Below are 21,466 nucleotides of genomic sequence, written 5' to 3'. Positions count from 1 at the left end.
GTGAGACACCCAGCCAGCTAGGAAGGAGCAGTTAAAGGGGAAGCCTTTTTGATGCTTCCTGTCAGTTACATCAGGCATGCCAGAATGCCATGGAGCTTATCTCCCCCTCCCATCTCCTCAGGTCCTGGAGGCCCTCCAATGAAGGGGCCTACAGAGGGGTTTTTTGATAGAGCGGCCAGGCCCCCTGGGCCCCCCGTAGCTATGGGCTGGTTTGTGTGTGTTTGCCAATACAATTGTTGTAGATGAGTTTGTATTTACTATCATTGTAACTAACTTTTCTTTCATGATCATCATTTTAAATTCATAACAGAAGAATATATGGTTATCACTTATCAATAACATTAAAACTGGAAATGTTAATTGAACTTTATATTTATATGGCTACTGAAAGAGTTGACCTGTTCGCCTGGTCATATTGGCTGCATCTGACATCATGAACAAAAGGCAATTTTGCTTTTGAGAGGGATAAGCCTCAAATCCTCAGACTTGAGTGCTCTCTTCCTCCTTCTCCAAAGGAGCCAAAACTGAAAGCCTCTTTGTTTGAAGGCTTGTCAACAGGCCTGGAGAAAAATGTCCTGTCCACTTAATGGATGTTTAATGTGTGGAAAAGGCAGCTTTTGTGTCATAGAGGTAAATAACATGTCATAAAACTTCTGTTAACAGGACAGGACAACATTTTTCTTAGACAGTAAACAACTACTCTTTTTTGGGGTGGGGTGTCTTCAATTATTTCCCCCCTGTTTTCCTGGAACTGGGATCTGAAATGTTAACTTGGATTCTTCTAAAATGTAGTATCTCAGTAACTGAGAAAGAAATGAACTCCAGTTTTCTAAGGTGCCCCAATTCAGACAACACAACAAATTGGAAGATTTCCTAAACCAGGAACTCTTCTAAAATATAAAGGCATAACGCATTTGCAAAGTAGTCTACCATAAGTATAGTTAATAATTGTGTTTTTCCATTTTCTCACTCAGGTATTAAAATACTTGAATCTGAATGTTAATAGTGGCCAGACAGTAGCTCTGGTAGGCAGCAGTGGTTGTGGGAAAAGTACAACTGTCCAACTGATACAGAGATTTTATGATCCTCTCGAAGGCATGGTAAGCTACTTGATTCAGTTTGTATGCTCATGGAAATTCTTCATCGTTTGGCATTGGTATGACAGCTGTAACTTGAAATGTAAGACTATGGGTAAATTACTAAAAACAGAGCTGTAAAATGCATATATCTTCTTATAGCCATTAAATACTCAGTGTACATTACCCTGAGAATATTTTTTTTCTTTTGGAATTGCTCCTGAGTGTTAGTTGGCCTTAATGAAATTCTTGTAAAGGCTTGCAAAGATATATTCATGCTCCAAGCATGAGACTGACAGGACATCAGGAAGCCCTCCTTCCTGCTTGATTCATTTGCAAGACCCACTTCAGTGCACCAATCCAGTCTACTATACAGGACTTTCAAGCACTACTTGCTGAGTTCCCCTCATTTCTGATTAAGTAGAGAATGTCCTGCCTCTAATCTGTTCTGGCTTCTCTGTCCTTCATATATATCTTTCTCAAAGTCATTACAGCTCTCTGGTTTTGCTGTATATTTTACACAGACATAAATAGGGCCAATGACATGGTTCTGTTGTCTGTAACTTGCATCGGTTTAAGAACATTGCTGTCCAGTCTCACTGACTTTTGGAAAGAAGAGCTTCTACAAATAAATTACTCAAAGACCAAGGTGATGGTTTTTGGACAATGGCTTTGTATTTCCCAGTGGTTAGTAGATGGGTCTCCAGTTGAGCAATGCCAAACCTTTAATGACACACTTTGTTGGAAGGCACATCTAGAAACTGCAAAATCAACAGCCCTCTGGTTAATGGGGGCAGTTCTTAAATTTTACTGTTCTGAAGGGCTTTCAGATAGACCCGGCTTTATAGCTATTCCACAGTAAGGTAATTGCCCAATTCCTCTATGGTGTGGTGTGGGGATGGAATGATGCCTTAATTGCAGATCTGGAGAGAATCCAAAATTCTTTTCTGAAAATGATTTTAGTACTACCTCCTAACACTCCAGCTGCTCTGCTGAGAGCCAAATTATAAGAACATAAGAGAAGCCATGTTGGATCAGGCCAATGGCCCATCCAGTCCAACACTCTGTGTCATACAGAGGCCAAATAATATTTTTATTTATATATACACACACATACTGTGGCTAATAGCCACTGATGGACCTCTGCTCCATGTTTTTATCCAATCCCCTCTTGAAGCTGGCTATGCTTGTAGCCGCCACCACCTCCAGTGGGAGTGAATTCCACATGTTAATCACCCTTTGCGTGAAGAAGTACTTCCTTTTATCCATTTTAACTTGACTGCTCAGCAATTTCATCAAATGCCCACAAGTTCTTGTATTGTGAGAAAGGGAGAAAAGGACTTCTTTCTCTACTTCATCCCATGCATTATCTTGTAAACCTCTATCATGTCACCCCGCAGTCGACGTTTCTCCAAGCTAAAGAGCCCCAAGCATTTCAATCTTTCTTCATAGGGAAAGTGTTCCAACCCTTTAATCATTCTAGTTGCCATTTTCTGGACTTTCTTTAATGCTATAATATCCTTTTTGAGGTGCAGCGACCAGAACTGCACACAATACTCCAAATGAGACCGCACCATCGATTTATACAGGGGCATTATGATACTGGCTGATTTGTTATCAATTCCCTTCCTAATAATTTCCAGCATGGCGTTGGCCTTTTTTATTGCAATCGCACACTGTCTTGACATTTTCAGTGAGTTATCTACCACGACCCCAAGATCTTGGTCAGTCTCTGCCAGTTCACACCACATCAACTTGTATTTGTAGCTGGTTTTCTTGGCCCCAATGTGCATTACTTTAAACCTCATCTGCCACGTTGATGCCCACTCACCCAGCCTCAACTGATCCCTTTGGAGTGCCTCACAATCCTCTCTGGTTCTCACCACCCTGAACAATTTAGTGTCATCTGCAAACTTGGCCACTTCACTGCTCACTCCCAACTCCAAATCATTTATGAACAAGTTAAAGAGCATGGGGCCCAGTACTGAGCCCTGTGGCACCCCACTGCTTACCATCCTCCACTGCGAAGTCTGCCCATTTATATTCACTCTCTGCTTCCTATTAATCAGCCAATTTTTGATCCACAAGAGGACCTGTCCTTTTACTCCATGACTCTTGAGCTTTCTAAGGAGCCTTTGATGAGGAACTTTATCAAAAGCTTTCTGGAAGTCAAGGTAAACAACATCTATTGGGTCTCCTTTGTCCACATGTTTGTTCACCCCCTCAAAGAAATGTAACAGGTTAGTGAGGCAAGATCTTCCCTTACAGAACCAATGCTGAGTCTTCCTCAATGACCCGTGTTCATCAATGTGCCTACTCATTCTGTCCTTGATAATAGTTTCTACCAACTTTCCCGGTATTGAAGTCAGACTGACTGGCCTGTAATTTCCTGGATCTCCTCTGGAACCCTTTTTAAAGATGGGGGTGACGTTCCTCAATAACCCGTGTTCATCAATGTGCCTACTCATTCTGTCCTTGATAATAGTTTCTACCAACTTTCTCGGTATTGAAGTCAGACTGACTGGCCTGTAATTTCCAGGATCTCCTCTGGAACCCTTTTTAAAGATGGGGGTGACATTCGCTACCTTCCAGCCCTCAGGAACGGAGGCAGATTTCAATGAAAGATTACAGATTTTTGTCAGAAGATCCACAAGTTCAACTTTCAGAACTCTCAGATGTATGCCATCCGGACCCGGTGACTTATTAGTTTTTAATTCGTCTATCAGTTGTAGGACCTCTTCTCTTGTCACCTCAATCTGACTCAGGCCTTTCAACACCCCTTCCAAAATTAGTGGTTCTGGAGCAGGCAAACACTTCTCATCTTCCACAGTGAAGATGGAGGCAAAAAATGCATTCAGCTTCTCAGCCATTTCCCTATCCTCCTTCAGTAATCCTTTTACCTCTTGGTCATCCAAGGGCCCCACTGCCTCCTTGGCTGGTTTCCTGCTTCTAATGAATTTTGCCTCCCCTCTCTTTGGACACGTGCACATAAAGTCTTATTTTATTTCTGGCATAAATGAAAGAGAGCTCTAGCAGGTCTTCTCTCAAGCATCTGTTTTTCCATTAGGCTAAAAGAGGCAAAATGGCAATCCCACTGTAACAAAATTCTCTGAATATATAATTTGCCAGATGTTGTTCAAGGAGCTTCCCAGCTGATTTTAATGGTAGGGCTCAAATATATTTACATGATGCAGCTTTAGACATGCAAGCTATATTGGGAACCAAATTTTCACCATGGTATAAATTTATTAATCTACATCATTTCAGTGCACAGTATCTGTCCAAGATCTCCTTTTAAAAATTACGTTCAGCTTTCACATCTATGCATTTTCAAATGATGCAAACAGCCATGCTTGAAGGTCACTATACTCAAACACCAGTTGCCCAGTGCCTCTGTTATGTGGATGTCCAAATCCTGAAGACATGTGTCTGCTAGCCAGTCTCCGTTATTCAGTTCCAAGGAAGAAATTCTTAGATACAACTTTGGCCAATTCAGGCCCTAGCACTGTGATAGAACAAGTCATATTTTTACTTGCAGATGTGGAATTAGAGGTCTCATTTAAGGTTGCCCTTTTTGCTCTAGTGGCCAAGAAAGTTCAGGCCAAGCTAGCATCAGTATAGGTTGGTTGCTTATAGGAATTGTTCCTTTCTCTTATGAAACAAGTTTTAAAATTTAACTTTTATAGTATTTTAACTTAGTCTCACTGTACTGCATTTTATTGTATACAATTTTCTTTTAGTGTTAACTTCTTGTAATGGCTATTGGCCCTATGCAATAAAATTGAACTGAACTGAACACAAATAGGGATGTCTAAACTCTAAACAGGTGAACTACAGAATGCAGGAAGCAAAAGAACTGTAGCCAACCGAACAACTGTGCCATCTGCTGACATACCTTAGCATAAGAGATGGGCCAGGCTTATCTTCCCAGAAGACATCAGTAGTTGACAAAGCATGATAACCTCACTATGGGAGTGCGTGAACCAGCTCACAAATGAAAGTTGTTGATGAATTTTTGCTGGTTCATGGTTCATGAACTGAAATTTATGGCAGGTCAAATGGCACAAATTTCCATGAACTTTCAAGCATTTAGTGGAGGTTTGTGTCCATTCATGACTGTCTCCACTCAAACAAAATGTTTACCAAACTTCAAAGCAACAGGGTGTGTGTGGAATTCTCCAGCTTTAGAAACACTGTTGTCAGTTTCAAAATTAGTTTCAAGAGGATCCCTCCCTCCTTTGCAGGGATTCTATTTGTGTTCACTTCTCATTTTCTTGTACAGAGCTTGAAAGTAACGACTCCCCTTGCTTAGATTTTGTGACTCTGTGCTTTGATATCAGTCCTTTTAAGTTTTCAATGCCAATGACACTGAGTTCTACTAGGCATTCTGTGAGCACTGGTATTGCTGGGCACTCTGTGATTGCACTGTTACTGCTGGGTACGCTGTACATCGTACTGATTCTGCTGGGTTTTCAAACAATGCCCCCTTTGCTTGGATTGTGATTGAGCTGGCGTTTCCACATTGGCATGGGTTCTGCTGGGCTCTACTACATTGCACTGGCTTTGCTGGACTTCTAACCACCTCTTTGCTTGGATTGTGATTGTATGCTAGACATTAGTCCTGTTGAGCTGGTTTTGCCATAATGGCATTGCTGGGTACTTGTATGCTGCACCGGTTCTGCTGGGTTTGTAAAAATGCAATCCACCATCAGTTTCTACTGCAGAGATTCTCTGGTTTGACCTTAGTCCTCTTGGATTTGCACTGGTTCTGTTGGGCACATTGTACTGGTTCTGCTGGATTTGCAAAAACACCCCCCTCCCACACACACTTTCAGTTTAAACTGCAAAGATTCTCTGGAACTTTGATTTTGTTCTGCTGGGCTTTCCTCCCTTCATTGGAAGCAATGGAGGATGGGGGTACCTTGTTTGGGGAGTATAACTTAGACCCCGTAAATCCACTTCTCATCAAATTTGGACAGCAGGTAGAAGAGAGTCAGCTGGAGATCCCTCTTCAAAGTTGGTGTTTTTTAGTAAACTGGGGAGAGCATTCTACCACATCTTGAACTTCATGAACTGAACCAATACTTTTAGCTCTTAAAAGTTTGTGGCTCATGAAGTAAGTAAGTAAGTAAAATTTTATTTGTATCCCGCCCTCCCCCGCCGAAGCAGGCTCAGGGCGGCTAACAATATAATGACCAATGGCACATTAATAAATGAAACAGTAATAAACAATACAGTGACCAATGGTGCATTAAAACAATTACAGCAAAAAACATTAAAATTAGACATTAATTTAACCTTAAAAACCAGTAGAACATTAATTAAAACAAACCGTAACATTATCATTGACGCTATTCTAGTTAGTGCTGATGGCGGATATTTCTTCATTATAGAATTGTAATTCAGCTGTTCATAAAAGCTAATTTAAAAAGGGTGGTCTTGCAGGCCCTGCGGAACTGATCAAGGCTCCGCAGGGCCCGCACCTCCATGAACAGGGCTTGTCATGGACTATGAACCAAAATGAACTGCATTTTCCTGGTTCATGTCCATTCCTAAACCTGATAAAAGCTGGCTTCTTCAAGACCTATATTTTCCACAACTGATGTGGAAGGATATTTAGACATTGCAAGTGGATAGTGGATTTGTACAGATGAAAGCAGATTTCGACTGAATGAAATACTGCATTCAGCAGACCCAAAAGGGAGTGGACATGTGAGCCCAAGATCCATTCCATCACACACCAGTGCCATAAGTCAACATCTGGCCTGGATCCTATTCCCCAACCTCTCTTTCCATTCTCCCCTTCCCCATTCTACCTAGATGCTCCTCCTGTCTTATATAATTTTTAATTAGTTGTTTTCTATACTCATGATCTGACTTCTAGTTCCCAGTTTCCTATTCCAATAGGTTACCAGTTTGTTCTTTGAACATTCATTGAAACTCTGCTGTTTGTTTTTGTTTCATTTTAGGTTACCATTGATGGGCAGGATATTAAGACTCTGAATTTAAGGTATCTCAGGGAGATTATAGGTGTAGTGAACCAGGAGCCTGTTCTGTTTGCTACCACAATTGCAGAAAACATAAGATATGGTCGTGAAAATGTCACTATGGAAGAGATTGAAAAAGCCGTCAAAGAAGCCAATGCCTATGACTTCATCATGAAACTGCCTGATGTGAGAAAAATTAATAATGTCATCATATTCTTGCTTTTCTTCTTCTAATGTTCTAAATGTCAAATTAAAACTGAAGTGAATGAAATATGTTAATATTGTAATTGGCTTTTTAAAGTCTCATGTGAAAATGGCAAGAAAAACCAACCATTTACTTTGGCTTAGCATAAAATTTGACTGTTCATGAGGTATTTTTGAAGCCTAAATACTAAAATGATATAGTCATTGTAGTTTATACAACATCCTCAGTCTACATGGAACTTTGGTGGTGGAAAGTGCCATCAAGTCACAGCTAACTTGGCAATTCCAAAGATCTTTCTAACCAAGAAATGAACAGAGGTAGTTTGCCTGCTTTTGTGTAGCAATCCTAGACTTCCTTGTTGGTCTCCCATCCAAATACTAACCATGGCTGACTCTGCTTAAGTTCTGAGATCGAATGAAATTGGCCTATCCAGGGCCATCTAAGTCAGGGCACATGGAGAATAACAAACAGAATATTCAGTTCCATTTATGGATGATTCACAAGCTACTAAGTTCTCCTAGCCACTATGAGGAGTTTCAGTTAGATGTGTAGTGGGCATTCCTAACAGTTGATTTGTATGTTACAAAGTCCATGAGGACTTTCAGTCAGACATGTTCTGGGCGTACCATTCTTATCAGGTGTTCATGGGCTTGATTTGGATCAGGCCCATGGCACATGAGGAGAAGAGACTTAAGCGTTTCCCCAGCCTGTTTTCTTGACCTGCTATGGCCCTACAGGGCAAGTTGGGTGTAACAATGACTTACACATAATTCTGCCCAATGAGGAAAACAGCAGCTCCACAGGGTTGTTTCAGAATAGGAAAACAGCACAGGAGAGATATTTAAACTCCTGCTGCCTGTGTGTCATGGTCCCAAAACACATCTCATCAAAATTCTTTATGGGCTTTATAACATGTGAATCAGCCCTCACTTTCAATATTATTATCATTATTATTTCATTTATAGTTTGCCTTTCTCTCTGTACAGAACAGGAAGACTAAGAGGGAAAGCCCAGTGTTTCGCCACAAAGCTTAAGCTTTGAGTTGGAACCTGGTGGAAGAGCATCATTCAGATATTTTGGGGGGGAGTTTCAGGCAGAAAAGGAAGTAATGGAGAATGGGTGGAGTTTCTGAAAGAAAAAGGAGATCCTCAGATCCCTGGGGCAGGGAGTGGGGAGAACAAAAGTCATAGGGAGGACTAGGGATGCTAGCCTCCAGGTGAGACCTGGGGATCCCCTGGAATTGCTGCTCATCTCCAGACTTCAGAGGTCAGTTTCCCTGGAGAAAAGGGATGGTTCGCAATGTTCCCTCTAAGCTGTGGAGTCCTGTGAGCAAAATTTCTACTTTGTAATACTGAAATACTGGCATTAAAGTTGTGAGCTACTGTATAAACCAGTTTTCTCTGTGGCCATCCTTCCTGAGCTGTGGCAAAAATGTGTGAGCCCGAGGCTCAGAGGGATCATTGCTTTGGAGGGTGAACTCTGGCACTGTATTCCACTGGGGTCCCTGTCCTCACTAGGTTCCAGCCCTAAATCTCCAGAAGTTTTCCCATCTGGCAATCCAACCCATCCTGGATCTGGCAACGCTACCCAGTGAGAACTAAGTACTGGGAAATAAACATGCAGAGATAAGGAGCAGACAAGGGCATGGTGTGCTTTGAAGGAAAGGCTGAGGACACTGGACAGACAGGAAGAAAGTGTAGTGATTTAAGGAATTATATTACATTGTCAGACCCATGTGAGAGATGAATGCTTTTGACAGCATGGTTTTGCATAGACTGGGGAAACTGAATTTGACAATAGAACATTACAGAGGAAGGTGTGAATTACCACAGACAGTACACATTTAGGTTCTTTAAATCCAGCCTTTTAGGGATTTAACCCCCCCCCCCCCTTGGATTTGAATTTAACTTCAGAGAGCTGCAAGCTGTGGTTTTGAGGAAAGAAGCAATGGGGGAGAGAAGTGGAGAGAGGAACTCTTTTACCTGCCAGATATTTTCCCCAAAGAGCACGTCCCTTTTTCTTTCCCTTCTGTGGTTCCAGCAGTAAGATCACTGTCATAGATATATATCTGGAACCCAGAGGGGTAGGGAAACAGCTGGAGGGAGGATAGTTAGGAAGCAGAACACTTCCTCCCCTCCTTGTCCTTCATCCTCCATGAAGCAGTTGTTAAGGCTTAATTTGGATATAGATTTGTAGTGTTTAGTGAAGCCCTAATATTTGGTTTTACCTTCTTTGTACTGTAGCATTGGAATAGGTAGAGTTGGAGGGAATATTGAACACTGGGGATGTGTGAGTGTCATGCTTTCCCCACATCTCCCCCCCCCACCCAAACTTAAGGTGACCTCCAGCCAGGAAAATACATTTCCTGTAGTCCTGAAACTCTGGTTAATGTTTTTCATCCCAGTTTTTAATGACACAATTGTAGTGTAGTGAGCTAAGAGTCATACTACAACCAGGGAGAACAAGGTTCAAAAGTGCACTGTGCTATGAAGCTCCCTAGGTGATCTGGGGCCATCTATTCTCTCTCAGTCTACCCTGCCTACTCTTCAGGAGAACCACAGCATGTAAAATGTAAAAGAAAATGTATTATGTCTTGCAGAGATTTGAAACTGTGGTTGGAGAAAGAGGGGCCCAGCTAAGCGGAGGTCAGAAGCAGAGGATCGCAATTGCTCGAGCTCTTGTCCGTAATCCGAAGATCCTACTGCTGGATGAAGCAACATCTGCTTTGGATACTGAAAGTGAAGCTGTGGTTCAGGCAGCCCTGGATAAGGTCTGTCTCCTGTAAACTTGTAACTAAAAAGAACTTCCAATTAGCAATAGAGGACAATCTTGTGAACTTTCTTTAAAGTAATGTTCTAGCCATTAATCTCCATAATGGCAAGAAACTTACCTTAAAAATGTTCACAAAGTTGGAGATACTCTTGTTCACTTAGATTTGAGTCCAGTAGCAACAATATTTTGGGAGTGTAAGCTTTTGAGAGTCAAAGCACCTCATATCCTGGCATACATGGTTCAAGTGTTTTTAGTGAGACATCAAATAATAGTACATGAAACACTGCATATGAACATATGCATAGCACTCTTTCCTAATTTACTACATTTGAAGGATTTACAGAGCAGAAAGCCTGACTGCAGAGATTCTACTGGGCTAATTTCCCCACTTCTTTGACAAATGCAATCCCGTTGTGTTAAGCAAATAGGATAGTTTTATAAAGTGCACTAACACTGTAGAACCTGAGCCACAAGCTTACGAAAGCATGGATATTTGCACTGAATCTATATGTGTTTTTAGGCTAGAGAAGGTCGCACAACTATCGTCATTGCCCATCGTTTGTCTACAGTTCGCAATGCAGATCAGATTGCTGCTTTTGAAGACGGTGTTATCACAGAACAAGGGACCCATAATGAACTAATGAAGAAGAAAGGAGTTTATTTCAAACTTGTTAACATGCAGGTATATATCTCTTTTCTCTATCACATTAGAAGATAAACCTCTCTTAAATTTAGACCTTTCCTTATGTCATGCAACTGTTATGCCCCTTCCCAGACTTGAATACATATATAAATTCTGAATATATATAAAGTAGAATAACACATATTAACGGTCCCCTCTAAAACAGGATAATCCTACATAATCAGGAGATTATTCTTTCTGCAAGTAATATAGTCAGGTGCTGCTGGCATAACCCAGGATCTGCAAGAAGAGTGGGTGGGTTCAGTCAGTTATAGCGACAGAATTCGCATCCATGGTTATAAAAAACATTTCAATCATATAGGTACTTCTGGGTTAACTGTACTGGCCTCACACTTCAGTACACTAATAAGGAAGACAATAACACCAAATGTACTTAGCACTGATATAATGGATTTATATAAACAAATAACCCTCAATAAAATAAAATAATAACCATCAATAACAGTGTTTACACTCTAGAACATAAAAGAAGCCATGCTGGCTCAGGTCAATGGCCCATCCAGTTCAACACTCTGCCACACAGTGGCCAAAACCTCCCCCCCAAGTGCCATCAGGAGATCCACCAGTGGGGATAGGACACTAGAAGCCTTCCCACTGTTGCCCTCCAAGCACCAAGAATACAGAGCATTATTTGCCCCAGACAAAGAGTTCCATCTATACCTTGTAGCTAACAGCCATTGATGGACCTCTGCTCCATATGTTTATCCAATCCCCTCTTGAAGCTGTCTATACTTGTAGCTGCCATTACTTCCTGTGGCAGTTACCATGTGTTAATTACCCTTTGGGTGAAGAAGTACTTCCTTTTATCTGTTTTAACCTGACTGCTCAGCAAGTTCATTGAGTACCCATGAGTTCTTGTATTGTGAGAAAGGGAGAAAAGTACTTATTTCTCTGCCTTCTCTATCCCATGCATAATCTTGCAAACTTCTGTCATGTCACTCCTCAGTTGTCTTTTCTCCAAGCTAAAGAGCCCCAAGTGCTTTATCATTTCTTCATAGGGAAAGTGTTCCAAACCTTTAATCATAGCAAAATGAGACCTTTGTGCACAAAAGCCAATAGGGACGAAGGCTGTAGTAAGGAGGGAAATTAAATGTAATATATATATCTTGTACGTAAACCACTAGTATCTAACACTGCAAGTTCAGGAGGTCTACCCATTAGGTGGCCTTTGGATGTTAGAAGGTGACAGCACCAGTGGCCCTGACAGTGAGCAGCCCAAAAAACCTTTGGTCCAAGTGCCACTCTGGATTGCCAGGCTCCTGGCAGCTAGTGGCATGCTCTGGCCAGCTGGCTGGGCTGGCATCTTGGAACTCACTTGGCTGATGATGCTGGCTGGCTCAGCAGAAGAAAGTGGGGAGGAATTGCATCTGAATCTGGAAGGAACCCCCTCCCCCAAATTTGGAGAATTTTTAGAGTGTCACCTGGAAGTGATGTCACTTCCAGGTTTGGCCAGAATTTCCCACCCATCCATTTTCTTCTGCCATGACAATCAGCATCAGTGCCCAATGAGCCCCTGAGCCACCTAGGCCGGGGTGGGGGAACATGGGGGAGGCAGATACTCAAGTTGTCTGCCCTAGGGCATGAAAACTCAAGGGCTAGACCTGCTGATACACAGAAGGGCTCACAAGCACTTGAACTGCAAATGACTTGGGAACGACAAACTCTTCTTTCCTAAGTCTTTGAATACTTCCCTTATTTGAAGCAGGCTTCTGAATCAACCTCATCTGTGCTGTTATTCAGACCTTTCTCATCCTTCTGGAGCTGTTGCTCCCTTTCTGGGCTAGGCTGAATCTCTCAGATTTGGGATACAACCAGTCCTTTCAGGAAGGCTGTTGTTATCTACCAAAATGAAATAAAACTGGAAGACAAGTTCAGCCATTCATCGTGTTATCAGCTTTGATTGTGTAAAAGTGGCACCGGTGGTATAAGAATGTGCAGTCTTAGTCATATTCAAGTTTAATTGTGTTGCATAAAACTCCTACTTCATGTTCTGCAAACATCTGACATTTGCAAATATTTTGGAATCTCATTCCAATACTCTGTGCCTGGTTCAGTCAATTGATACCGAAGTTTCGTCAGAAGAGATGGATGAAAGTGAGCTCAGTGGCACAAAGAACGCATCAGGAGATATATCAAAAGCTGCTCTACTGAATGGCTTGAGAAGACGTTCAACACGCAAAAGCATCAAAAGGCTAGAGACAGAGGACGAAGACCTTGAGGTGCAAACTGTTCAACCTGTAAGTATTCCAGTTTTTAAATAGGTGTTATGTTTTCATTGCAGTACTGTAAATCATATTTCATTTCTGTGGTATGTGTGCCATGACTTGTTCAGCATTCTGCACCTCTTCCTTTAACTGGTCTCTCTTTTTTCCCATTCTTGTTCTTGCATTCTCTCTACTGCACAAGCTCTTCTGTTGTGGAGCTCTTTGTCTCCAGGTTTTTACAGCAGTTTTCTGTTTTGTGTTCCCTGAGCAGCCTCTTTTTGTTAGAATAGCTCCATATTTCACACAGCAATTAAGCTTGTCTGGGGACCTGGATTGGAAAGGAACTCCTCTATGCATGTATATTTAAGGATGGGCAACTGTATCTGAATCTTTCTGAGCTTTAGGAAACTGTGGTGATGCCCTGGCAGATGCTATTGCTGTGTGAAGCGAGGAGCCACTATCTGCCTATTACTGATTCCCCACTAGCCTTATCCCAGTCTCATGCTCCTCTTCTCCACAGCACTTCTGCCCGATTTTGCATAAGTTGCCCCAGGGCTGCAACTTGCTCCACCTCTTTCCCGCGGCAAGCAGAAATTAGTTTTCAGAGGATCTAACTTGCCATGGGAAAGAGATGGAGTGAGCCCTGTGGCAGCTTGTGTGAAATTGGATGGAAGCGCTGCAGAGAAGGAGAGTGTGGGACCAGGACAAGGCTAGTGGGGAATCAGTCAATCTCTTCTCTGCTTTAATTCACTCCTTGTTGAAGGTACAGTCCCTTTACAAAGGTTTGGATCCAGACTAAATTTGCCAAAGACTGAATGGAACTTTCCTGTTGTCCCCTTCACACTGCTTCTTACTGATTTGCACAAAATGCTGGAGAGGGTCTGCATCCAGAAGGGGGAATCAGTGGAAACTGCAAATTTATTCTGAATCCAACCCAATGTATTTTTAAAAACCTCTTTAACCTAATTGTGCCTCATTGCCAGAGCTGTAGCCAGCAGGGAGGCCTTGAAGATTGGGTGGGGGGGCTGCATATTCTATAGGGTGCACTGCCCCTGTGCTCCCCCCGCCCCTGCTGGCTATGGCCTGGCTCAATACATATGACTTTTTCCCCAAAAGTCTGCTGAAACATAAAAATTCTGGAAGTTTTCTGGTTCTTATGTAACATAATCATCATCTTATAAAATTTACGTTTGAGCTTTTTATGAATGGGATGCTGAAAGAGCTATTATTGATTTTATGTTTCTAAAATAATCATATTCTAGGGAGAAAACTTGCCCTCAGTTTCATTTTTGAAGATTATGGAGCTGAATAAATCTGAATGGCCTTACTTTTTGGTGGGAACATTGGCTGCAATTGTCAATGGAGGTCTGCAGCCTGCATTTTCTGTAATATTCTCTGAAATCATAGGGGTGAGTATATGGGAAGCTCTGTTTTCAAAATCCGTTCCAAAACTACTTTATACAATATGGGTTGTCAGGCCTCCTGCTACGGTGGGAAGTGTCCCATCAGCCACCCCCATTGCCTGCCCTGCATCGTGGCATTGGGAATTGTTTTTTAAAAGAAATGTTGGTGTTGTGTAAGCCATGACGTCACTTCCAGGAAAATCCAAAAGTAATATCAGATAGAAACCACAGAGTTTCTGGAGACTCCTAGAGCTAAATGATGTCACTTCTGGGTTTTCCTGGAAGTGATGTCATGTCACACATGATGCTGCACCCTCATGACCTCCCCAGCACCCTAAATGTAGAATATTTCAGTTGTCACTAATGCTAGCATCTCCATGACAAAATTGGCATAAAGTAGGAGATCTGAAGACAGCTGCACTTTTTAAGGAATACTCTTCTCTTTTTTAACCATAATACAAGATGTCAGTAAAGAAACTTTTACCACTATTCCCAAAAAGAGGTTTCCTGTTATTGGTTACAATCCAGAGGGTACATTAGGGAGCCCTATGTATACAGGATTAATGCTACCTCCCTACATAATTTTCATTAATGCTCAATTAATGCTCAAATTTAATGTTTTAATGTAATTGTTTTATTAATGTACCATTGGTCATTGTGTTGTTTATTACTGTTCTATTTATTAATGTACCACTGGTCATTGTGTTGTTAGCCGCCCTGAGCCTGCTTCGGCGGGGGAGGGCGGGATACAAATAAAATTTTACTTACTTACTCATATCTGGGATATACTAAATCATGCACAAAAACATTATTTCCCACCATCACTTCTCCAACCATATTAGCAGCATTATATGGCTATTCCAAGTAAGACAAACAAATCACTAGAGATCTTTCACCAGTTCCAGTCCAGGTCTCTTTCAATATATCCTTTTTGATTAGTAGAGGGAATTACAACATAATGTAAAGAAGTGCTGATAAACACAATCAACCCAGGATGCATTATTCTAGTTAAACATAGTGTTGGGGGCCTATAGCTTTTGTAAATGCTAGAACATCTAAGGACATTAGTATTTTGTTTTTAAAATTTTTAATCTGAAGCAGGGCTTTTTTTGTAGCAGGAGCTCCTTTGTATATTAGGCCACACACCTCTGATGTAGCCAATCCTCCAAGGGCTTGTAGGGCTCTTAGTACAGGGCCTACTGTAAGCTCAAGGAGGATTAGGAGTGTGGCCTAATATGCAAAGGAGTTCCTGCTACAAAAAAAGCCCTGATATGAAGTAATGTTTAGTGTGTCAGTACAACTCCAGTGCCCCAGGAGCTACCCTGAGATTTTCCCCAGGAGTTTCCAGATACAGCTTGGCAGTGCTATCTCCCATCTAGGTACTGAAGAAGAAGAATTGCAGATTTATACCCTGCCCTTCTCCCTGAATCAGAGACTCAGAGCGGCTTACAATCTCCTATGTCTTCTCCCCCCACAACAGACACCCTGTGATGTGGGTGGGGCTGAGAGGGCTCTCACAGCAGCTGCCCTTTCAAGGACAACCTCTGCCAGAGCTATGGCTAACCCAAGGCCATTCCAGTAGCTGCAAGTGGAGGAGTGGGGAATCCCAGATAAGAGTCCACGCACTTAACCACTACACCAAACTGGCTCTCTACACCAAACTGACCATTATCTGCTTAGCTCAGCAGGGGTGCTTTCTCACATTCCCTTGAACCATCTCTTTGCATACTTGGCTATTTAAGAACTGAAAAGATGTAATTATGTTATTTAACCATCTAAACTATTTAGCATTTTGAGTGGGATTCAGTCAGGTTTTACAGTTGATCCCACCCAAGTCTCTCCTTACTAAAGTTTCTGTTCTTTTGTCAGCACAGATCCTATGATTTTCAACATCACTTTTTTGGGTGGCTAAGAGGTCTCTTTTCCCTTTTTCACAACAGTGGTGGGATCCAACCCTTTATTTAAGGGAGTGGGGCTCTCTATATCAAAACAAATGACAGTTTTAGATGCAGTTTATTTCACTCAATAAAACAAAGGTCTGCTTTGTAGGTTTTTGCAATTCAAGATAAAGCATTTGTCCGTGAAAAGACCAATCTGTACTCAGTGTTGTTCTTAGTCCTTGGGATCATTTCCTTCATCACCTTTTTTCTTCAGGTAAGTTTAAATGTTTTACTGTTATGGTACTTGGCTGGAGTCAAGAGATAAAGAAAACTTATTTTGTTTTTGCTTTGGAAACAAAGGGGGAAATAACACTTTTAATATAAATAATTTTAGAGTAATTTTGAATAAGGCTCCATAGCTATGAGAAGTGCTACTCCCCCCACAACAAAGGGGGAAACAACACTTTTAATATAAACAATTTTAGAGTAATTTTGAATAAGGCTCCATAGCTATGAGAAGTGCTACTCCATGAGGCTGTGTCATTACCCCACTCTAACAGCACATTGGCATTCAACCTTACATAGATACTTGCTACACTTACATACCTGAATAATATTAGACACCTTTTATTTTCATCAGGTGTTTGGTGCAGTAAGTTATAAATTGGCATGTGTCAAGTAGAGACCATGGAGAATCTTGCTTTGTTGTTAAAATATGTGTGGGACATATTAGGCAAAGTATAAGCATTCAGTTTTAGTTCAGGTATATTCAGCATGACAATAACATCTTTATTTACTTACCTTTGCTATCAAATTTATTGTATGAAGGCAAATACTGAAAGCTTTGGGTCTTGAATCATTGATGTTGGCAATTTGACGATATATCGAGAACAGGCAGAAGAACTCTTTTTGCAGATTTTTTTCTTAGATCTCTCATTTTCTGAACCCAAAATAACACCCCTATTTTCAGATATGGAAGCTAGTATTGAATTGAGGTTGAGATTAAATGTATTATTAGAAATATGTTCTTGCGCAATATGGCAAAATAGAAAATTGGTGTAAGAAAATAGTTGTTTTATTGCTGAAAATGTTTTGCTTGGCTGCCGTATTGGTACAATTTGTTATTTTGCATTCTTTTGCCCTTGTGGTACAATTTTGTAATTTCCTCCTTCTGTGATTGAAGAACCATGTATTACCTAGTCTTTTGGGCAATTTTGTAGAGTGGTGGTTCTGCCCACTTGCATTCACTTCAGGACACCAGTTCTAGATAGGTGGGGAGGGTAGCCAGAAAGTGAAGGGAAGTAAGCACAGAGTCTTGTATCCAGGCTCCAGTACCTTGTTCAGTTCTCAGATGGTGTCACAAGAAAGTGAGGGTGATGTTCAGCCATTTTGTACCCGCCTTTGCTTTCAAACCTTCTGCAATCAGTTATGCAGAAAATCTTCTCTTTCAGGGTTTTACATTTGGCAGGGCTGGAGAGATCCTTACATTGAAGATCCGCTACATGGGATTCAAAGCAATGCTTAGACAGGTACAAGCAGGGGTCCTTTGGGGACTTGTGGGGGGCATCTCAATTACCCCCTCTTGCTCTTCCATGAAAGCCCTCATGCTTCTTCCCTTTTTTGCTTCTTTCTCTCCTTTCCCTCCACTAGCCAGTCTATTTTTATCTGCCACCCATGCCCTCTTCAGCTTTTCTTCCTTCCCTCCCGCTAGCAGTCTTTACCTGGAGAAACTGTGACACAGTAGCACAGTGCCAGCCTCTGAGCCCAGTTGCATGGTAAGGAACCCACAAGAACTTCCAGTAGCCACCTCACTTAACCCTGCATCCTATGTCACACTATTTTTTCTTTCCTTCTTCCCCTCATATTCTTACCTTTCCCTGCTTCCTTCTGTCCTTCCCACCCACAAACTAGCCGACCCTTTTCTGTCACCTTGACTGCTTTCCCTCCTTCCCTCCCACAGCAACCTTTCCCTGGGAAAAGTCTGGCTGAGCTGCATGGTGCTGGCTTCCAGCCTGGGCCAGGTTGTGTGGTTCCAGATGGACTGGGCCCAGTTGCGTATTGGAGAACCTGCAAGAACTTGTAGGGGACACCTCGCTCTCCCCTTATATCCTCTTCCCCACATTATTTTCTCTTTCTCTTTCCTGGCAGCCTCCATATGCTTAACTTCCCCCATTTTCTTCTTTCCTTCCAAACCTACTTTTTGTCCGCCTCCCATCTTCAGCTATATTTGTTATTTATTTACGTATCCCCAGTTGGGAGCCAAAGCAGCTTGCATTGCTTCCCTCTCTTCCATTTTTTAAAAGTTCAAGTTCAGGTTTATTACAGTCATCAACCAGTGCGTTTCAATCATTCAAAACAACCTTGAAATACATTGTAGAAAGTCCTAATGAGAACCTACATTGTAGGACCCAAGTAAGAGCCCATAATAACAATTTGATAGCTTAAAGTCCTCCATTTTATCCTTACAACAAACCTGTGTGGTAGGTTTGGCTTAGACTTTGTTACTGGCCCAGAGTCACCAAGTGAGCCTCCATGGCAGAGTGGGGATTTGAACCTGGGTCTTTGAGATCCTACTTTAAAATAACCACAACACTGCACTGGCTTTCATGGCATAGCTGCTGTAACAAATAGCTGGACCTAGGTAAGTCATACAAGCCACATGGTAGCAAGTTGCCCAGTGGTTGCTCCCTGGCCTGGCCACAATGAATCCTCTCTCAGATGCCAAAAACAGCCTTGGAAAAGGCCTTTCCCGCTCCCTCTGTCTTTTACTTACAGAAACCAAGGCTTGAGCCCTGGCAATACTGCTACAGTGGCCTAGCACTTGTTTCTTAAAACTACAGGAGCTGCTTTTATTATTTGAGGCGGGGGGTTAATCACCTCCTCTTTAAGGTTGAACATATGAAGCTGCCTTATACTGAATCAGACCCTCGGTCCATCAAAGTCAGTATTGTCTGCTCAGACTGGCAGCGGCTCTCCAGGGTCTCAAGCTGAGGTTTTTCACGCCTATTTGCCTGGACTCTTTTTAGTTGGAGATGCCAGGGATTGAACCTGGGACCTTCTGCTTACCAAGCAGATGCTCTACCACTGAGCCACCGTCCCTCCCCAATTTTTCTACAATCCTGTATTTTTTTCTCAAGTTTATAAAAAAAAAATCTGTCTTGCTTGTTCATAGCTTCAGCCTCCAGATTTAAGGTGGAACCATGCTGAGAATTACATATATTGATGATTGATTAAAAAGAGGTTTATTTTTTCCCCTGTTTTTACCCATCTCTTCCTATGGCAAAAGTAGATTGCAGCATTATATACCACTTGTAGATCCTGAGAACCATGTAATAAGCAAAATGCTGCAGCCTTGTTTCTTGTATCTAGAAGAGCTTTTTTTCTCATCTAGCATCTCTTCCTCGCCCTATCATGCTACATGGTAAATAATTTAGGAAACTGAGGGGGAATTGTAAATGTAGTATGGATATCCAGGGCTTTTTCTGTTGCAGGAAGTCCTTTGCATATTAGGCCACACCCTCCTGATGTAGCCAATTCTCCTGGAGCTTATAGTAGGCCCTGTACTAAGAGCCCTGTAAGCTCTTGGAGGATTGGCTACATCAGGGGTGTATGGCCTAATATTTATTTATTTATTTTATTTGATTTATATCCCACCCTCCCCACCGAAGCAGGCTCAGGATATGCAAAGCAGAATATGCAAAGGAGTTCTTGCTACAAAAAAGCTCTGTGGAGATGTTATTTAAAAGGGACCCATTTGTGTGCCTAAACTATTATTATTTTCAGCCTACATGTTTAGCAACTTTGGGGGATTCAGAACTCACAAAAGCACAGTGGGCCTGGTTTGCTACCTGCTTTGATGCGGGCGAATTCTGTTGACTGAACTGTAACATAAAAGAAAACACTTCTACAATTGCTAGACAAATAACATGGATGCCCTTTCTTGAGACTTTAAAACCATAAAATCCGTGCTCAACAAAAACGTTGGCACATACCCAATCATCCAGGAACTTCATGGAGAAGTACTTTCCCATTTCCACTCTTGCAGCTCCCTGAAATGTTCACAGAGGAACATACACATTCACAGACACTGAGGAACAGCACAGGGAGCAGTGTGGGGGTCAGCACTCACCAAGAGGAATTGGCAGAATTTGTAATATTGATGAGAATTAAGCTTCATCAGAGGAACTTCTTAGTTGGATACATTTTGTTACAGTGGTTATTCCTTTTCTTGTAAGTTTCTTGTAAGTCCTTTTCCTTGACTAAAGTTATTTTCTATATCGCAAAATACTTGTGTATTCTAGGACATTGGTTGGTTTGATGACCCTAAAAACAACACCGGGGCATTGACTACAAGACTTGCTAATGACGCTTCCCAGGTTCAACATGTAAGTGATATAAATTCTCGTGGAGCTTTGCAATTAGAGTTATGGTGTGGATTCTCATCCATACAAAAGATACAAAAAAAATTATGGGTACCTCTTTTCCCCAGTGGGATAAAAGCATGTCAGTGTTGATGTTCCTCAGTGGGGGAAAAGTCAAAACCCCGTTTCTTCCCATGCCATTTTCCTTCTTAGTATTGCTGCATTTGAAAAAGAATTAAAATATTTTTAAATAATGATAGAGCTAAATATAATGTGCAGTTCCAGCCTTGGGAATTTGACTTCTAGTTTTTCAGCATTCTTCATCATACTTCTGAAATATTAAGTATCATCTAGACAAAACAGCTTCTAGCTGTTATGGGTACCTCTTTTCCCCAGTGGGATAAAAGCATGTCAGTGTTGATGTTCCTCAGTGGGGAAAAAGTCAAAACCCCGTTTCTTCCCATGCCATTTTCCTTCTCAGTATTGCTGCATTTGAAAAAGAATTAAAATATTTTTAAATAATGATAGAGCTAAATATAATGTGCAGTTCCAGCCTTGGGAATTTGACTTCTAGTTTTTCAGCATTCTTCATCATACTTCTGAAATATTAAGTATCATCTAGACAAAACAGCTTCTAGCAAAATAATTTGTTTTCTTGATCTAAGAACATTGATATGGCTTGACTTTCTTGCATTCTCAAGTAATTTCAGGGACAACCCTTTGGGGGTGGTTTTCTTCTGGATGAGGAAGTCTGCTAGAAACTCATTATGTCTCTGCAATATCTGTGTACCTAGATTTTTAACATGACTCCAGAATATGGACTGAAAAATCTGCAAAAATAATCCATATATGGGGTATATGTATGGACAAGAGGA

The 21,466-nt window shown here is 41.5% G+C and overlaps 1 protein-coding gene across 1 annotated transcript in view; it reads left to right on the top strand.

The window, feature by feature from the left end:
• Positions 1–21,466, top strand: part of ABCB1 (ATP binding cassette subfamily B member 1) — a 65,375-nt gene that overhangs the window by 28,777 nt on the left and 15,132 nt on the right. Inside the window, exons 12-20 of the mRNA XM_060248442.1 lie at positions 975–1,100; positions 7,046–7,249; positions 9,868–10,038; positions 10,561–10,722; positions 12,798–12,980; positions 14,210–14,356; positions 16,400–16,504; positions 17,682–17,759; positions 20,532–20,615. Coding sequence (XP_060104425.1) covers positions 975–1,100; positions 7,046–7,249; positions 9,868–10,038; positions 10,561–10,722; positions 12,798–12,980; positions 14,210–14,356; positions 16,400–16,504; positions 17,682–17,759; positions 20,532–20,615 — 1,260 coding nt within the window. The remainder of the gene's footprint in view (positions 1–974; positions 1,101–7,045; positions 7,250–9,867; positions 10,039–10,560; positions 10,723–12,797; positions 12,981–14,209; positions 14,357–16,399; positions 16,505–17,681; positions 17,760–20,531; positions 20,616–21,466) is intronic.

Source organism: Heteronotia binoei, chromosome 10 (assembly GCF_032191835.1).
Source record: "Heteronotia binoei isolate CCM8104 ecotype False Entrance Well chromosome 10, APGP_CSIRO_Hbin_v1, whole genome shotgun sequence".
Taxonomy (NCBI): Eukaryota; Metazoa; Chordata; class Lepidosauria; order Squamata; family Gekkonidae; genus Heteronotia; species Heteronotia binoei.
The sequence above is the reverse complement of the archived record's forward strand: the minus strand, read 5'-3'. Positions and strand labels throughout refer to the sequence as shown.